Below are 14,821 nucleotides of genomic sequence, written 5' to 3'. Positions count from 1 at the left end.
ATACAACGGATGAAGAATACTGAGCTTCAAATAGAGAAGTACAGCTTTGGTATATGGGATTACTGCCGGATTGCAATTAAGTATATTTGACCAGCTGAATCATTCCTTGGTTGCTTTAATGAAAGCTAAAAATGAAACCTTACAACAAATAAGTAAGTCTATGAGTTGTTTGACTATGGAAATAAATTTGAGAGATTGGAGAGAAAAATGTTGATGTTAATAATGGGAGGACACTCAGAAGCCTTCCTAGAATTAACAAAATTACATTATTGGTTAAGAACAGATTATAAAGGATGGAGTAAGCTTGTCAAATATTCTTGGGAAGATGATATACTAAGATTGAAACTGGAAACCTTGGGAAAAATGGTCAATATTGGAAAAAAATTTGGTTTGTGATATAGTTCCTATGCCTATGCATGTGGGAAAATGGTTCTGGGTTCCATATTTGTTATCCAAGAAAACCATATGCACAAGGTCCAAATATACAAATTTGAATGAAATAATTGATATTGATAGATGCAATAAATGGGATATGTATGTCCTTTAACAGTAAAACAAGTTGAACCATGTGCATTGGAAATGGCAGATGCAATCTGCAGGTTACAAAAGCTAAAGCCCAAAACCATGGTATATGACAATGGAATGTAATGCCTATGTGCTATATCACCTAATGATTTATATTGGTGGAAACACAGAACACCACTGGTATGATATCTTCATAGGATACATTTAATAGTATGGATAGGGATACTTATATTGCTGCCAATCATTTGGATCTTATGGCCTCTTAGACAAATGACAGGATTGACAAATCGATTATCTATATTTGAAAACAAGTTAACGTGTTTAGAAACACAATTATGAACTATGATGTTTGATTAATCATACAAGTTCAATATTAACCTAAAGATATATACTCTACACTTAATCAAGTTTGATTATAAGTATAACCAACACTGAATTGCTTATCATGTATGGATCATGTATGTGATACGATAAATTAGCATTTATGTATCAAGGGGAGGAATATGTGAGGAATGAATGTTTGAATGCATGGAAAAGAGAAGAAACAGGCCTGAAGAAAAACCAACATGGAGTTCTCGCAAGGCATGATATGGGATGAACTTGGCAGTCGAAGCGAGGAGGCAGCAAGGCATAACTGAACAACAATGGACAATGAGGTATGCGGCCGAGCATGTAAGGAGTGCAGGAGGTACCCCATAAGTCATGAGGCCTGGAATGCGAATGTCTTGAACTTTGGAGAGAACAAAGACATATTGTCCTTTAGTAAGAGGACAGAGCAACCTGCTGTTGAAATGAAGAAAAATGGATTTTGGCCTATAAATGCAGGGGACCCCTGACAATCTCCATGCTTCCTGAACTGCAGCAATGGAGTGTCCACGCTTCCTCAGAAAAGACTGATCATCTTTGCCGGAGAAGGCCTGTGTGTGCATGAGTATGAATGAATGTGTGTGTGCACGAGAGCCCTCCTTGATGTATTTTCCCATCATCATGAAGATGTGTGATAAGTTCACCGCAAGTGCGGTTCCCACTTCGTGGCAATTGGTGGTGATTACAAGAATGCTGGGGTATCATAAAAATGTTATAACTAGATATTGATCTTGCTTCAGCTTCTGTATGATCAGCTTTCGCAAAAAAAAAAATGGAGGAGTGAAGGGGCTAACAGAACTCAGAAATGTTGAAATTCTAAAATGCAAACCTAGAGAGGGGTTTGTGCCTCTCCTCTGGGCTGCAGAAGACCAGAAGCTAAGAGGAGATAATGTATCTAGAAGACACAAGATGCTGTATTGTCAAGTACACCCAGGGTGGGTTACTACGCCCAGGGAGTACCCAAGGGTGGGTTAACACCCAAAATGCTTATCTGTAACAATAATGTGTGTGTTTACGTAGATTGTAGAAGGTTAGCAGTGAAAGACATTGGAGTGGCAAAATATGAGAAAAACATGTTTTTGAATGGTTGATCCGATAAGAGAGGTGTGTGCCCATGACACAGTGAAAAGACATGTATATAAGGAGACTGAAATATCCAAATATCAGAGACAGCTCTCTTTGAAGACACTGGTCTGTCTGGGCTGTTTCTCCCTGTGTGGCCACACTTGAAATAAAGAGATTTCTGCTTTACCTCTGGAGACTAGACTCTCTTCATTTTGCTGCCCTCTGTGACGGACTCAGCAAGGACCCCAAGCAGGGGGTCCCCTACATAAGTAAGTAAGTAAGTAAGGAAAGTCCAGGATGGGAGAAAACTCTTATCAATTTGAAGCAAATGACCACTTTGATTAGCATTGAGTGGCCTGGCAGCTTCAAAGTTTATTTTCCAGAAGGACGTGAGGGACCTTATCGAAGGAAGGCCTTACTAAAAACCAGATACGCTATATCCACGCATTCCCTACATCTACCCCGCCTGTAACTCAGAGATTAGATTAGTCTGGCATGACTTTTTTAATGAATCCATGCTGACTATTAGTGATGAGCGCACTCATTTCCAAGTGTTTGCAGGTGAAGCAAAATTACGGGTTGGATTTTAACAGACACAAAGCAAAATTATGGGTTCGATGTGATGAATGAATTAACCTTGGTCAAAATTGTGTCCCACACTTCTTGTTAATCAGTTTTTCCATTACAGCATTTATGAGCATCTCTTATCCAGAATTCCCAAATCCGAAATACTTCAAATTGTCCAGATAGAGGCTGAGATAGTGACCTCTTTGCTTTCCGATGGGTCACTGTATATAAACAGGGTTTCATGCACAAAATCAATTAAATAGTGTTTAAAATACCTTCAGGCTATGTTTGTAAGGTATATAAGAAACATAAATCAATGTCATATTTAGACTTGGGTCCCATCTCCAAGATATCTCACAATGTATATGCAAATGCAGGTTTTCCAACATATTTTTACAAAAATACAAAACACTTCTGGTCCCAAGCATTTTAAATAAGGCATTTTAGCCTTTAATTTCAACCTGTATTTATAATTACTCAGTAAAATATAATATTAATATGTATTAGTGCCAACTGGATGTACTGGAAATATTTGAGTGTGAGCAGGAATAGCTCCATCTAGTGGCTATGTGGCTTTCTAGCCCTTTTATCTCTTTTTGCAATAAGGTGTGGGATGCTTTTCCAAGAAGGCAGGGATGCTCTTCCAGAGTGTTGCATGTATGCGTTGGTGGTATAGTGGTTAGCATAGCTGCCTTCCAAGCAGTTGACCCGGGTTCGATTCCCGGCCAACGCAGGATGCGTTTTACTTTTTGGAGCATAGCAAAAGAGAGCATCTCTTGTTGTGCATCATAGAATTCAAGGGCTATCCTGTCTAACCCTTTCTATCCAAGCACTCCCAACAGCCTCTATTTATAAACTTCCAGAGAAAGAGACATCACCCTGTGGACTCATGCCTAGCTTTTGGTGTACTTAGACGCCTAGATCCTTTTCACATGTACTTCTTTCAAGACAGCAGTTACCTTGTATTTATGTCTGAGGCGTGAGCCCTGCCATGTTTATTCTCCATTTGCCATGTATTGACTGCACTGGATGATGGCTGTTATATTGGGCTGCTGGGGAATGCTGCTTGCTCTCATTGTTTAGCTTCACCTGGTTGATCTATGGCTAACTGCAAAGGAGGTTTACAATAGTCAAGAGTAACAGGTTCTGTTATGAAGCAGGGTAGACAGAGGTTTTTTTAAACAATTTGGATCAATGGACCAAGGGGGAGACAAACTCACAAAAATGTAGAATCATAGAATTGGAAGAGACCTCGTGAACCATCCAGTCCGACCCCTTTCTGCCAAGAATCAGGAAAACCACATTCAAAGCACCCCTGACAAACGGCCATCCAGCCTCTGTTTAAAAGCCTCTAAAGAAGGAGCCTCCACCACACTCTGGGGCAGAGAGTTCCACTGCTGAACAGCTCTCACAGTCAGGAAGTTCTTCCTCATGTTCAGGTGGAATATCCTTTCCTGTAGTTTGAAGCCATTGTTCTGCATCCTAGTCTCCAGAGCAGCAGGAAACAAGCCTGCTCCCTCCTCCCTATGACTTCCCCTCACCTATTTATACATGACCTTCAACATGTCTCCTCTCAACCTTCTCTTCAGCAGGCTAAACATGCCCAGCACTTTAAGTTGCTCCTCATAGGGCTTGTTCTCCAGATCCTTGATCATTTTAGTTGCCTTCCTTTGTTCACATTCCAGCTTGTCAACATCCCCTTTCAATTGCGGTGCCCAGAATTGGACACAGTACTAGTGCCGTGACAGACTTTGTATTTCTAGGTGCAAAGATTACTGCAGATGCAGACTGTAGCCAGGAAATCAGAAGACGCTTACTTCTTGGGAGGAGAGCAATGTCCAGTCTCGATAAAATAGTAAAGAGTAGAGACATCAGACTGGCAACAAAGATCCGCCTAGTCAAAGCCATGGTATTCCCTGTAGTCACCTACGGATGTGAGAGCTGGACCTTAGGGAAGGCTGAGCGAAGGAAGATCGATGCTTTTGAGCTGTGGTGTTGGAGGAAAGTTCTGAGAGTGCCTTGGACTGCGAGAAGATCCAACCAGTCCATCCTCCAGGAAATCAAGCCCGACTGCTCACTGGAGGGAAAGATACTAGAGACCAATTTGAAGTACTTTGGCCACATCATGAGGAGACAGGAAAGCCTAGAGAAGACAATTATGCTGGGGAAAGTGGAAGGCAAAAGGAAGAGGGGCCGACCAAGGGCAAGATGGATGGATGGCATCCTTGAAGTGACTGGACTGACCTTGAGGGAGCTGGGGGTGGTAACGGCCGACAGGGAGCTCTGGCGTAGGCTGGTCCATGAGGTCACGAAGAGTCGGAGACGACTGAACGATTGAACAACAACAACAACAACTAGTGCTTATTGACAAATTGCATGAAATTCCAGAATATTTAAACTGTGTTACCTATCAAAGTTTTATGCCATTATTCACTCCTCAACCCTAATGTTGTAGGTTGTATTGCGATCAATTTTATTTTCTTAAATAAACACTTTGAGGACTTTTATTTTCTCAGCTGAAGTTTGCCCGTACATGCTCCAGCAAAGGGACAATTTATGTATTTTCTTTTTCTGCCTAGAGAACCTCATGCATGGTGAATGGTCTTCTGTTTATCTGATATGCTCACTAGTTTCAATTCACATTTTTTTCACAATAACTTTCCAAATGGAAGGCGGCCCTGACAAGGGTTTGTAACAGCAAAATCCACAACCATGTGGACAATTTCAACAGAAAGGAGAAAACTATGAAAATGAACAAAATTTGGCTACCAGAATTTAGAAAACCCTAAAACCAGGACAGTAAATAAAGAGAAACACTCAAAAGCAGGGGAATTCCAGATAGGAAATAACCAGGGCTTCCCAACAAAGGATTCCCCCAGGCAGGAAGCAGCCAAACTATCATGACCCTATTTTCTGGTTTTGTGTGAAACCAGGAAATAAGGCCATGAAATAGACCTGTCCTGTGTATATTTGAAATCTGGGAGAGGGTTGCCATGGAAACGGGAGCAATGCAAGGGAGGGGCCAGAATAAGGTGTGAGAGAAATAAACTGTCAGTTGGAACTTTGTTGTGTTCCCTACTGCATCCTTTTGAATTAAAGCCTTCCAACTTTGTTTGGAAGTCAATTATTTCACCAGAAAGCTACAGATACGGACACTGACTTTGAAGCTGCCAGGCCACTCAATGCTAATCAAAGTGGTCATTTGCTTCAAATTGATAAGAGTTTTCTCCCATCCTGGACTTTCCACAGATATACAAACCCCACTTACCCAGTTTCCAACAGACCTCACAACTTCTGAGGATGCCTGCCATAGATGTGGGCGAAACATCAGGAAAAAATTCTTCTGGAGCATGGACATACAGAAATAAAGTTGGAGCTCCTGGTACAACCGTACCAGCACAAACACTCTGAAGTCCACCAAAGATGGAATTGGACCAAGCTTGGCACACAGAGCCCCCATGACCAGCAAAAAATACTGGAGGTCTTTGGGGAAAATTCACCCTGATCTGAGGGAGTTGTAGTTCACATACATCCAGAGAGCACTGTGAACTCAAACACAGATGGATCTGGACCACACTTGTCACACATACCTGATATGCTCAAATTTGATTACTGGAAGGGTTTGGGACAAACTGACCTTCATTTCTGGGAGTTGTAGTTCACCCACAACCAAAGAAACTGACTTCCACCAATGACGGACCTGGACCACATGTGGCACACAGAAACCCCATGACTAACTCAACCTACTGGAGGGATTTGAGGGGACTGACTCACCATAGTGGGAGTTGTAGTTTACCCTACAGCCAGAGAGCACACCGAACCCCACTGATGATGCATCTTCTAGCGAAAACTCACCCAGCATAATTTCAACCACTCATGGAATTTCAGGGAGTTAACCTGGCATGATGTGTGTTGTAGTTCACCCACAACCTTATGCATTTTGAACAATTAAAAAATTTACTTTTCCAGATAACCCTGGCAACGGCAGGTACCCAAGCTAGTTTTTTACAAAATGAATGCACTAGTCACTTAAAAAACCCACAGAGAAACATTTTAATGGCTCAGTTTCTTTACAGTACCACAATTCAAAACTTCAATATTTTCCAGGAAAGAAAAAAAAAACATGTGTGTAGGGGTTAGATATTACACCAAAACACAAGGTATTTTTTTTAAATTATTTTTTCTCCCTTTCCTGCCCTTGCCCCACAGTCCATTTTTGCCTTTGATATCCAACATCACTCCTCACTTTGACTCAAAAGACAACTTTTTACAGGAAAATGATCATTGAGTTCTAGGAACTGGGTGCTACTTCCTTCCCATAACACCAGATTAAAAAGTGGTGGGTCACTTTACCCCTCTGTTTAAAACATATCAGATGCAAAGGCATGAGGTCATACATCTCAAGTTCTTGAGGATATGTCATCTTTCAAAATCTAAGGACAAAACTACACTGTAGAACAGTGTTTCTCAATCTTCCTAATGCCGCGGCCCCTTAATACAGTTTTTCATGAGATCTATGACTAGAGATCTAATCATAGATCTCTAATGATGATGAATATAGAAGTTCAGCATCTGGAGGGCCATATAAAATGACATGGTGGGAGATTCGGTCCATGGGCCTTGACACACATGACAGATACATATATACATATGCTGTGTTTAGAGCCTTGAGTTTGATGCATCTGATGTAGAATTTTCTAGAGAGACCACGTTAATCAAATTGGTGAATAATGTTGAGCCCATTAATATGAGAGATGTGACTGTAGAATCACAAAAACAGTGGATACACATTTTCTCCATTGACATAAGTAAAAACTGAAGTTGCTCCTGAAATCATTTTTTGGTGAAAATCTCTCCCAAACAGTTCTATTTACTGACAAGCAGCAAGTAGTCATTTCTGACTGTGGTTAAAATTTCCATGGTCTAAATCAGGGGTCCTCAAACTAAGGCCCGTGGGTCGGATACAGCCCTTCAAGGTCATTTACCTGGTCCTCACTCAGGGTCAACCTAAGTCTGAAATGCCTTGAAAGCACACAACGATGACAACAATCCTATCTCATCAGGCAAAAGCAGGCCCACACTTTGCATTGAAATACTAATAAGTTTATATTTGTTAAAACTGTTCTTCATTTTAATTACTGTATTATTTCAAGGGGTTTTTTTGCACTACAAATAATATATGTGCAATGTGCATAGGAATTCATTCATTTTTTTTTCAAATTATAATCCGGACCTCCAACAGTTTGAAGGACTGTGACCTGGCCCTCTGTTTAAAAAGTTTGAGAATCCCTGGTCTAAATATTTGGCACAGTGGCCCTTCTGCCTGGACTGCTTTATATCTGAAGACAGGTGTTTGCACACTCAGACTACACCACTCAATGTTTTCCCCCTTGTGTGGATCCTCTCATGTTTAATCAGGTTTGACCGCCAGCTGAAAGACTTCCCACAATGAGAACATTTATAGGGCTTCTCCCCTGTATGGATCTGTTGGTGCTGGAGGAGGTCGGAGCCACGGCCAAAACTTTTCCCACACTCTGAGCATTTATATGGCTTCCCCCTTTTGAGAATCCTCTGGTGCCTGAGAAGGTCAGAGCGATGCCCAAAGCTTTTTCCACAGTCTGAGCATTTGTAAGGTTTCTCCCCAGTGTGGGTCCGTTCATGCGCCAAAAGGCCCGAACTCTGGCTGAAGCTCTTTCCACACTCAGCACAAGTGTACGGCTTCTCCCCCGTGTGAGTTCTCAAATGTCGGACAAGGGCAGTGCGCTCGCAGAAGCTTTTCCCACACTCGCTACACCTGTACGGCTTCTCTCCTGTATGGGTTCTCTCATGGGCCAAAAGGCCGGAGCTTTGGCTGAAAGTTTTGCCACACTCCATGCATCTGTATGGCTTTTCTCCCGTGTGCGTTCTCTCGTGTGCTGAGAGACCCGATCTCCGGTGAAAGGTCTTCCCACAATCGGGACAAGTGAATGGCTTTTCGCCAGTATGGGACCTCTCATGAGCCACAAGGGCTGAACTCTGGCTGAAACACTTTCCACACTCCCCACATTTATATGGCTTCTCCCCAGTGTGGATCCTCCCATGGGTGGTGAGATGTGACTTCCGGCTGAAGCTCTTCCCACACTCCATGCAGTCATAGGGCTTCTCCCCCGTATGGGTCCTCTGATGAGCAATGAGGTGCGACTTGCGGCTGAAGTTTCTGCCACACTCCGGACACCCGTATGGTTTCTCTCCAGTGTGGAGTCTCCGGTGCCTATATAGGCTTGAACTTTGCTTGAAGGTTTTCCCACAGTCCATGCACATCTTCACTCCCCCATAGTTATAGATTCGTGCTTGGACTTTGGGTTCTTTCAGATCCCAGTGGCCTTTGTCATATGTTCGGAGAGACCTATCAAATCTTTTCTCTGCGTACTTTCCGTCTTCCCTTATATCTGGGATCTTGTGACTTCCAGATGCTTCTACAACACTCCATGATATGTCACCTCCAAAAGATAGCTCATCTGATTCTGACTCTTCTAGATTGAGGTTCTCTTCCTCCTCTTCCTCTTCTTCTTCATCCTCACTCACCTGTTCATCACCTGCTGAGATCAAGAGAAAATCTTAAGGTATAGAATTTGGGGCCAAACTAAATGTTCAAATCAGATAAATGAAACACTTCCCCCTAAAATGTAGAAAAGCAGGCTTGAAAAAAGCATTAGGGGAAGCATCCCAATAGTAAACATCATTAAACAGTGGAATTGTTTGCCTTCACAGGTAAAAAAAAATCAAATCCTCACCAAGTGAGACTGTATCTTCCCCTTCCTCCTCCTTAAAGTGCTGTTTGCATTCTGTGTCAGATGGAGACTGATCCGTGTCAGAAATATTTTGAATCATCACCTGAAATTAAGCATTGGAAAATAAGTTAGGAGAAAGAAGGAAAGAGTTGCAAAGCTACCATTATTCCATCACAGCCATTTTAATGTATTTTAATTGTTCTTTTAGCGTTTGTGTCTTAATTGTTAATTATGTTATTAATTTAATTATGTGGTTTCTAAAATATTTTTATTGGTAACATATGGTTAATTTTACAATTTAATCAAATCAAAGATGCAGAAAAGGAGGGAAAAGAAAAGGAAGAAAAATGAGAGATAGAGGGGAAAAAACAACAAAAAACAACAACAAAAGGTATATTTGACTTCCATCTACTCCTTGGTGGTCATTCTATATATTTGTCATTATTTTAAAGTCCAAGACTCGGTCTTGTCTTTTCTTTATCTTCTCCACATCCCCTTTCTTTCAGTCTCAAATTTGTGAACATCTATTTCCCTATAATACATTTTTCATTTAGATTATTAGTTCCATCTTTAGTCAATTGAAGTAGTCTTAGACTGGTTGCCAGTCAGGTTTCTTTGTTTGTTTGTTTTTTGTTGTTTGTTTTGTTGTTGTTTTGTGTTGTGTTTTGTTTTTTTGTAATCCTTGATTTGGTGCTATCAAGTATGTGAATCTATCCATAGTCATTATTTCCAGCATCTTGTTCTGTCAGTCTTCAATCAGAGGTGATTCTTTAAGCCTCCAGTTCCTTGCGTATACTATCCTTGCTGCAGTAACTAGGTAGTTGAACAGGGTCTCTTTACTTCATTCATTTTACAAATCTAACATTCATGGTAGGAAGTATTCGGGTTCCATTTTTATTTTTAATATTCTCTGTATTTTTTATGTTTTTCTTTCCAGTATTTTTTTTTTTTTTTGCTTTTTCACTGGTTCACCATATATGGAAGAAGATGCCTACCTGATTACCGCATAATTATGTTTATTTGATTACTTGCATTGTTTTTCATTTTGATGTTAATTTCTCTTTTTGTTAGTAACATTATAACATTACAAAAACAATTAAACACATATAATCCCCAATGTCTTCCTGTTAAACTCACTTTCCAGTGGAGGAAGCACTTCCCCAGAGCCAGAGATGAGCACCGCCTCCAGAAGCCAGAAATGAAAGGAGAAGCCTCTGCCTTTGTTTGTGTTTGTGTGTCTCATTGTATATGATTGTAAAGGCACTGAATGTTTGCCTATGTATGTAAATGCTGTAATTTGCTCTGAGTCCCCTAGGGATTTGAGACAGGGCCTTCTCTGTGGTGGCCCCCCGACTCTGGAACACCCTCCCAAAAGATCTTAGACAGGCCCCTACATTGGCAGTCTTTAGAAAGAACTTGAAGACCTGGCTGTTCCGATGTGCCTTCCCAGATTAGGAATCTCCAATACCAAGTCCAAGAAGCACTTTAGTAGAACTAAGATTGTTGCACACCGCACACTGCACTTACCCTATAACCCTACATACCTCTTGCCACATCAGCACTTTAATCTTGTACCCACTACTCTGGCCCGGCCCAGTTTTATAGTGTCTTGATGTATTGTTTATTGCTTGTTGTTAATATTGCTTTAACTGTTTTAATTTGCCTTAGGTGTTGTATTGTTGTGTTGTGTTTTGAGGCCTTGGCCTATGTAAGCCGCATCGAGTCCTTCGGGAGATGCTAGCAGGGTACAAATAAAGATAATAATAATAATAATAATAATAATAATAATAATAATAATGGAGAAGGGTGGAATATAAATAAAGTGTATCCTCCTCCTCCTCCTTTTTCTTCCTCTTCTTCTTCATCATCATCATCATCATCATCAACCCCAGAGAAGGATCTTTTCCTATTAGCAGCCAGCTGCACTTAGAAAAAAGTCTTCTGAAGATAAACTTAAGAGTGGGTATGTACGGAGTCCCACGGTGTCTGTAACTTAAAAGATCTCACTCAGCATTCTGAACTGGGTGCTGACTGGATCCAGCCTGCCTTACCTTTTGCTCCCATCTCTCCTTCTCCCGTTGCCTCAGCAGGAAATCCTCAGCCATGGCCACAACCTGGGCGCAAATCTCTGGGCTATGCTGCTTGACCCAGTTCTCCATTTTTCAAAAAAATTAATTACCCTTGGTTCAGCAGACAATTTTCTGAAACATGGAAAGGATTGGAAGGGAAAAGAAAAGAAAAAGAACAATAGGTTCTTGTGGGTTTTTTCGGGCTATAGAGCCATGTTCTAGAGGCATTTCTCCTGACATTTCGCCTGCATCTATGGCAAGCATCCTCAGAGGTAGTGAGGATGCTTGCCATAGATGCAGGCGAAATGTCAGGAGAAATGCCTCTAGAACATGGCTCTTTAGCCTGAAAAAAACCAGAAGAACCTAGTGATTCCAGCCATGAAAGCCTTCGACAATACAAAAAGAACAATGTTTTTGTAGATAACTGTCTACTCTTCCCCTTCAACTGATTTGGGGTGAATATACTGCCTCCCCCATCCTCACAGTACTCCTAAGAGGTAAATTAGGTTGAAGAACATCATAAGAACCTGAAGGGCCAGGCTTAGTACAGTGAGTTAAACTGCCAGTTGCAGAAAATCTTGTTGATTGAAAGGTCAACAGTTCAAGCCCGGGTTGGGGTGAGCTCCCAACCATCAACCCACCTTCTGTTTACCTAGCAGTTCGAACACGGCAATGTGAGTAGATAAATAGGTACTGCTTTGGCAAAAAAAGGCGCCTATGCAAACATGCTGGCAATTCGATCGGGAGAGCGTCTAAGGACAACGAAGCTCCTCAGCATGGATGATGGAGCAACAGCACCCCCTGTGGCCAGATTCGAGCACAGCCTCCAGATCTATTATTCTAGGATCCCTTAATTTAGGGACTCTTGTGTGCTTCATCCAGATAAGTACACTGTATGGGAGACCACAGAAATTTATTTAAGCTTCAGTGAAAGGGGGTCTGGGGTCTCATGGCCATAAAACAAAAATATTCTTACACATTTCTGTATGGAAATCACAAAACATAGGGTAATACATCATGGCTACATCACTATTTAGTAGATCACATTTCTCGAAATATGTGTACTTGGCAGGCTGCACAAATGCATCTCATAATGATCCTTTATTGAATTATTTCTACTTCATGGTCACCCCATGGAGATGTTCGTTTTACCAAGGTAAAGAGCATACATGTACTAAAGTTAATTCATTATGACGCTGCTTGTACCTATCAACAAAAGCTTATATTTTCAGATCTCTGTATTCTATCGGAAAAGACCGGTGGTCCCCAACTTGTGGTCCATGGGCCACCAGTGGTCTGCAAGAACAAAAATATGGTCCATGGCCTCACCCTTACTACACCGTTGCCTTGAAACCATGCAGCAACAAGAGCGACTGGTCTCACCAAACCCTCTTATAGTGTCGAGGCAACGGGGATGTTGGGAGGGGAAAGGATAACTACCCACGAAAGATTACTAATACCACATCAGCTCTACATTAAAATATGGTTTTCTGTGGGTGAGGCGATGGTGACTACTGAATGGCATATGTTTGGTATCAGAAACTACAGCTGATGTGGTCTAGCCAATGCAGATTTCTGAATCAGAACACCAAGTAATAAAACTGAATCTAAAGTTGACCAAAAACTGAATCGCAACCCTTTTGGAGAGTGGTCCCTGGTCAAAAAAATGTTGGGAACCACTGTCATATAAGAATCTTAATTATGCACCACCCCATTTGGTGGGTCTTTTAAAATCTCTGAGCACATCTTCTAGCTGAATTGTATGCAATCATAATGCAGATTACAGATAATAATCAGATATTTGTGGGTGTAACATACTCTGATTATTCCATTCTGTTGTCATCTACAAAATTCACAATCAAGAATTGTGCAATGGAGGTACAAGAACTAAAAAGCAAAAAATTCTTAATGCTTCAAATATGTTTACAATTTTGTGTTCGGTGACACCCATAGGCATCCTCGGCAGCATGCAGCACATGGTTGGAGAAGCTTGACCTACACTGTAGAATTAATTCAGTTTGACACCACTTTAATTGCCATGGCTCAACACTATGGGAGCCTGGGACTTGGGAGTTTTGCAAGGTCTTTAGCCTTCTCCAAAAAAAGAGGCTGCTGATGCCTCACCAAAAACAGCAATACCCGTGATTCAATAGCACCGAGTCATGGCAGTTCAAGTGGCATCAAACTGTATTAATTCTACAGTGCAGATGCTTTCTTAGCTCTATAATTGTGTGGTGCAAAGAGTCCCATTTGCTCTCATCTTTCCCTCTGAAACAAGATGGATGCAAAACAGGTTTTTAAAATTTTCATCAATTATTTTGAGAATTCACAAATAAGGATGCTCATGCAAAAAAATAGAAATCTGAACATCTTGGGGTTTGGATGCTATTTTCCTCCAGAATGAGGACCCCCATTTTATTTTATATGAGATTATTTTTGCATTGGAGCTCCCAATTCTCCCCATTTTTTGCTTGCAAAGCTTTGCCTTCACTAACCCTCCCCCCTTTCCTCCAGAAATTTACCTCTTCCTGCAGCAGCAGAAGCCTTAGGAATATAGGGTCTATTTTCAGGCGTTTCTTCCATCTACATCATCTTAAGGCCAGGATTTGTTTTTTATATGGATGGGGGACTGCAAAATCCTAATAAATAGAGCCTATCAGGAAAGAGCATTTGACAATCGCAGGCTCCTTCTCCAGTTTCTGGCCACTCTATGAAAACTCAGCTCTGTTGGTTTAACCCTTGGGATAACTTCCAAGCCAAAGGAAATTAAATTGCACCAGAACTACAATGTATACACTTGCAACACACACCCATTCCAGGCTTGATGTGGTTTTAATATGGGTTGAGCATCCCTTACCCAAAATGTTTGGGATCAGATGAGGTTTGGATTTCTGGGTTTGTTTTTGTATTTCAGAATTCTGCATTTTGCATATATGTACGCAGGTTCGAATGTGGGGAGCAGCGTGAGCTTCCTGTCAGCCCCAGCTTCTGCCAACCTAGCAGTTCGAAAACATGCAAATATGAGTAGATCAATAGGTACCGCTCCAGTGGGAAGGTAATGGTGCTCCATGCAGTCATGCCAGCCACCTGACTTTGGAGGTATCTACGGACTACGCCAGCTCTTTGGCTTAGAAATGGAGATGAGCACCAACCCCCAGAATCGGACATGAACTGGACTTAATGTTAGGGGAAAACCTTTACTTTTACCTATCTGCATTATGAGATATCTTGGAGATGGTACCCGGATCTAAGTTCATATACCATATATACATAGCCTGGGCATCATTTTATACACAATATTTATAATAATTTTGTGCATTGAACAAAGTTTGTGTACACTTTTTTTATTTATCATACCAGAAGTTAATTGAGGGTACAGTTATAATGTATTTAAAGACACAAATTAAAATTTTTGGCATTATACTAAATTATCTTTGACCAGAAGCACATGGCAGGGCT

General features: G+C 41.2%; 2 protein-coding genes and 1 non-coding gene across 4 annotated transcripts in view; 2 read left to right on the top strand and 1 right to left on the bottom strand.

Annotated features, from left to right (window-relative positions):
• LOC137096334 (zinc finger protein 271-like) overlaps nucleotides 1-14,821 on the top strand; it is a 56,121-nt gene that overhangs the window by 22,566 nt on the left and 18,734 nt on the right. The window lies entirely within an intron of this gene.
• Nucleotides 3,185-3,256, top strand: TRNAG-UCC (transfer RNA glycine (anticodon UCC)). The gene has a single exon. It is a non-coding gene; the product is annotated as a tRNA-Gly (tRNA).
• On the bottom strand, nucleotides 6,553-14,059 carry LOC132765918 (zinc finger protein 436-like). 2 transcript variants are annotated; one of them, XM_067465398.1, is made up of 4 exons: nucleotides 13,885-14,059; nucleotides 11,345-11,494; nucleotides 9,297-9,396; nucleotides 6,553-9,101 (listed from the first exon to the last, which is right to left on the bottom strand). In XM_067465398.1, exons 2-4 carry the CDS (start codon nucleotides 11,450-11,452, stop codon nucleotides 7,885-7,887), a joined length of 1,425 nt encoding a protein of 474 aa, XP_067321499.1. In that variant the 5' UTR covers nucleotides 11,453-11,494; nucleotides 13,885-14,059; the 3' UTR covers nucleotides 6,553-7,884. The 2 variants fall into 2 exon arrangements, with proteins under 2 accessions (XP_067321499.1, XP_060616200.2); XM_060760217.2 differs by having other exon boundaries at nucleotides 6,553-9,098.

This window comes from Anolis sagrei, chromosome 2 (genome assembly GCF_037176765.1).
Source record: "Anolis sagrei isolate rAnoSag1 chromosome 2, rAnoSag1.mat, whole genome shotgun sequence".
Classification (NCBI taxonomy): domain Eukaryota; kingdom Metazoa; phylum Chordata; class Lepidosauria; order Squamata; family Dactyloidae; genus Anolis; species Anolis sagrei.
Note: the sequence above shows the minus strand (reverse complement) of the source record. Positions and strands in the feature narration are given on the sequence as shown.

Excerpts from the sequence above, each read along its gene's own strand:
- LOC132765918 (XM_067465398.1), bottom strand. The coding sequence starts at position 11,452 with ATGGAGAACTGGGTCAAGCAGCATAGCCCAGAGATTTGCGCCCAGGTT. Across the intron at positions 9,397-11,344 it reads AGGAGAGATGGGAGCAAAAG|GTGATGATTCAAAATATTTC; the intron begins GTAAGGCAGGCT and ends GCTTAATTTCAG. Across the intron at positions 9,102-9,296 it reads GGAAGATACAGTCTCACTTG|CAGGTGATGAACAGGTGAGT; the intron begins GTGAGGATTTGA and ends TCTTGATCTCAG.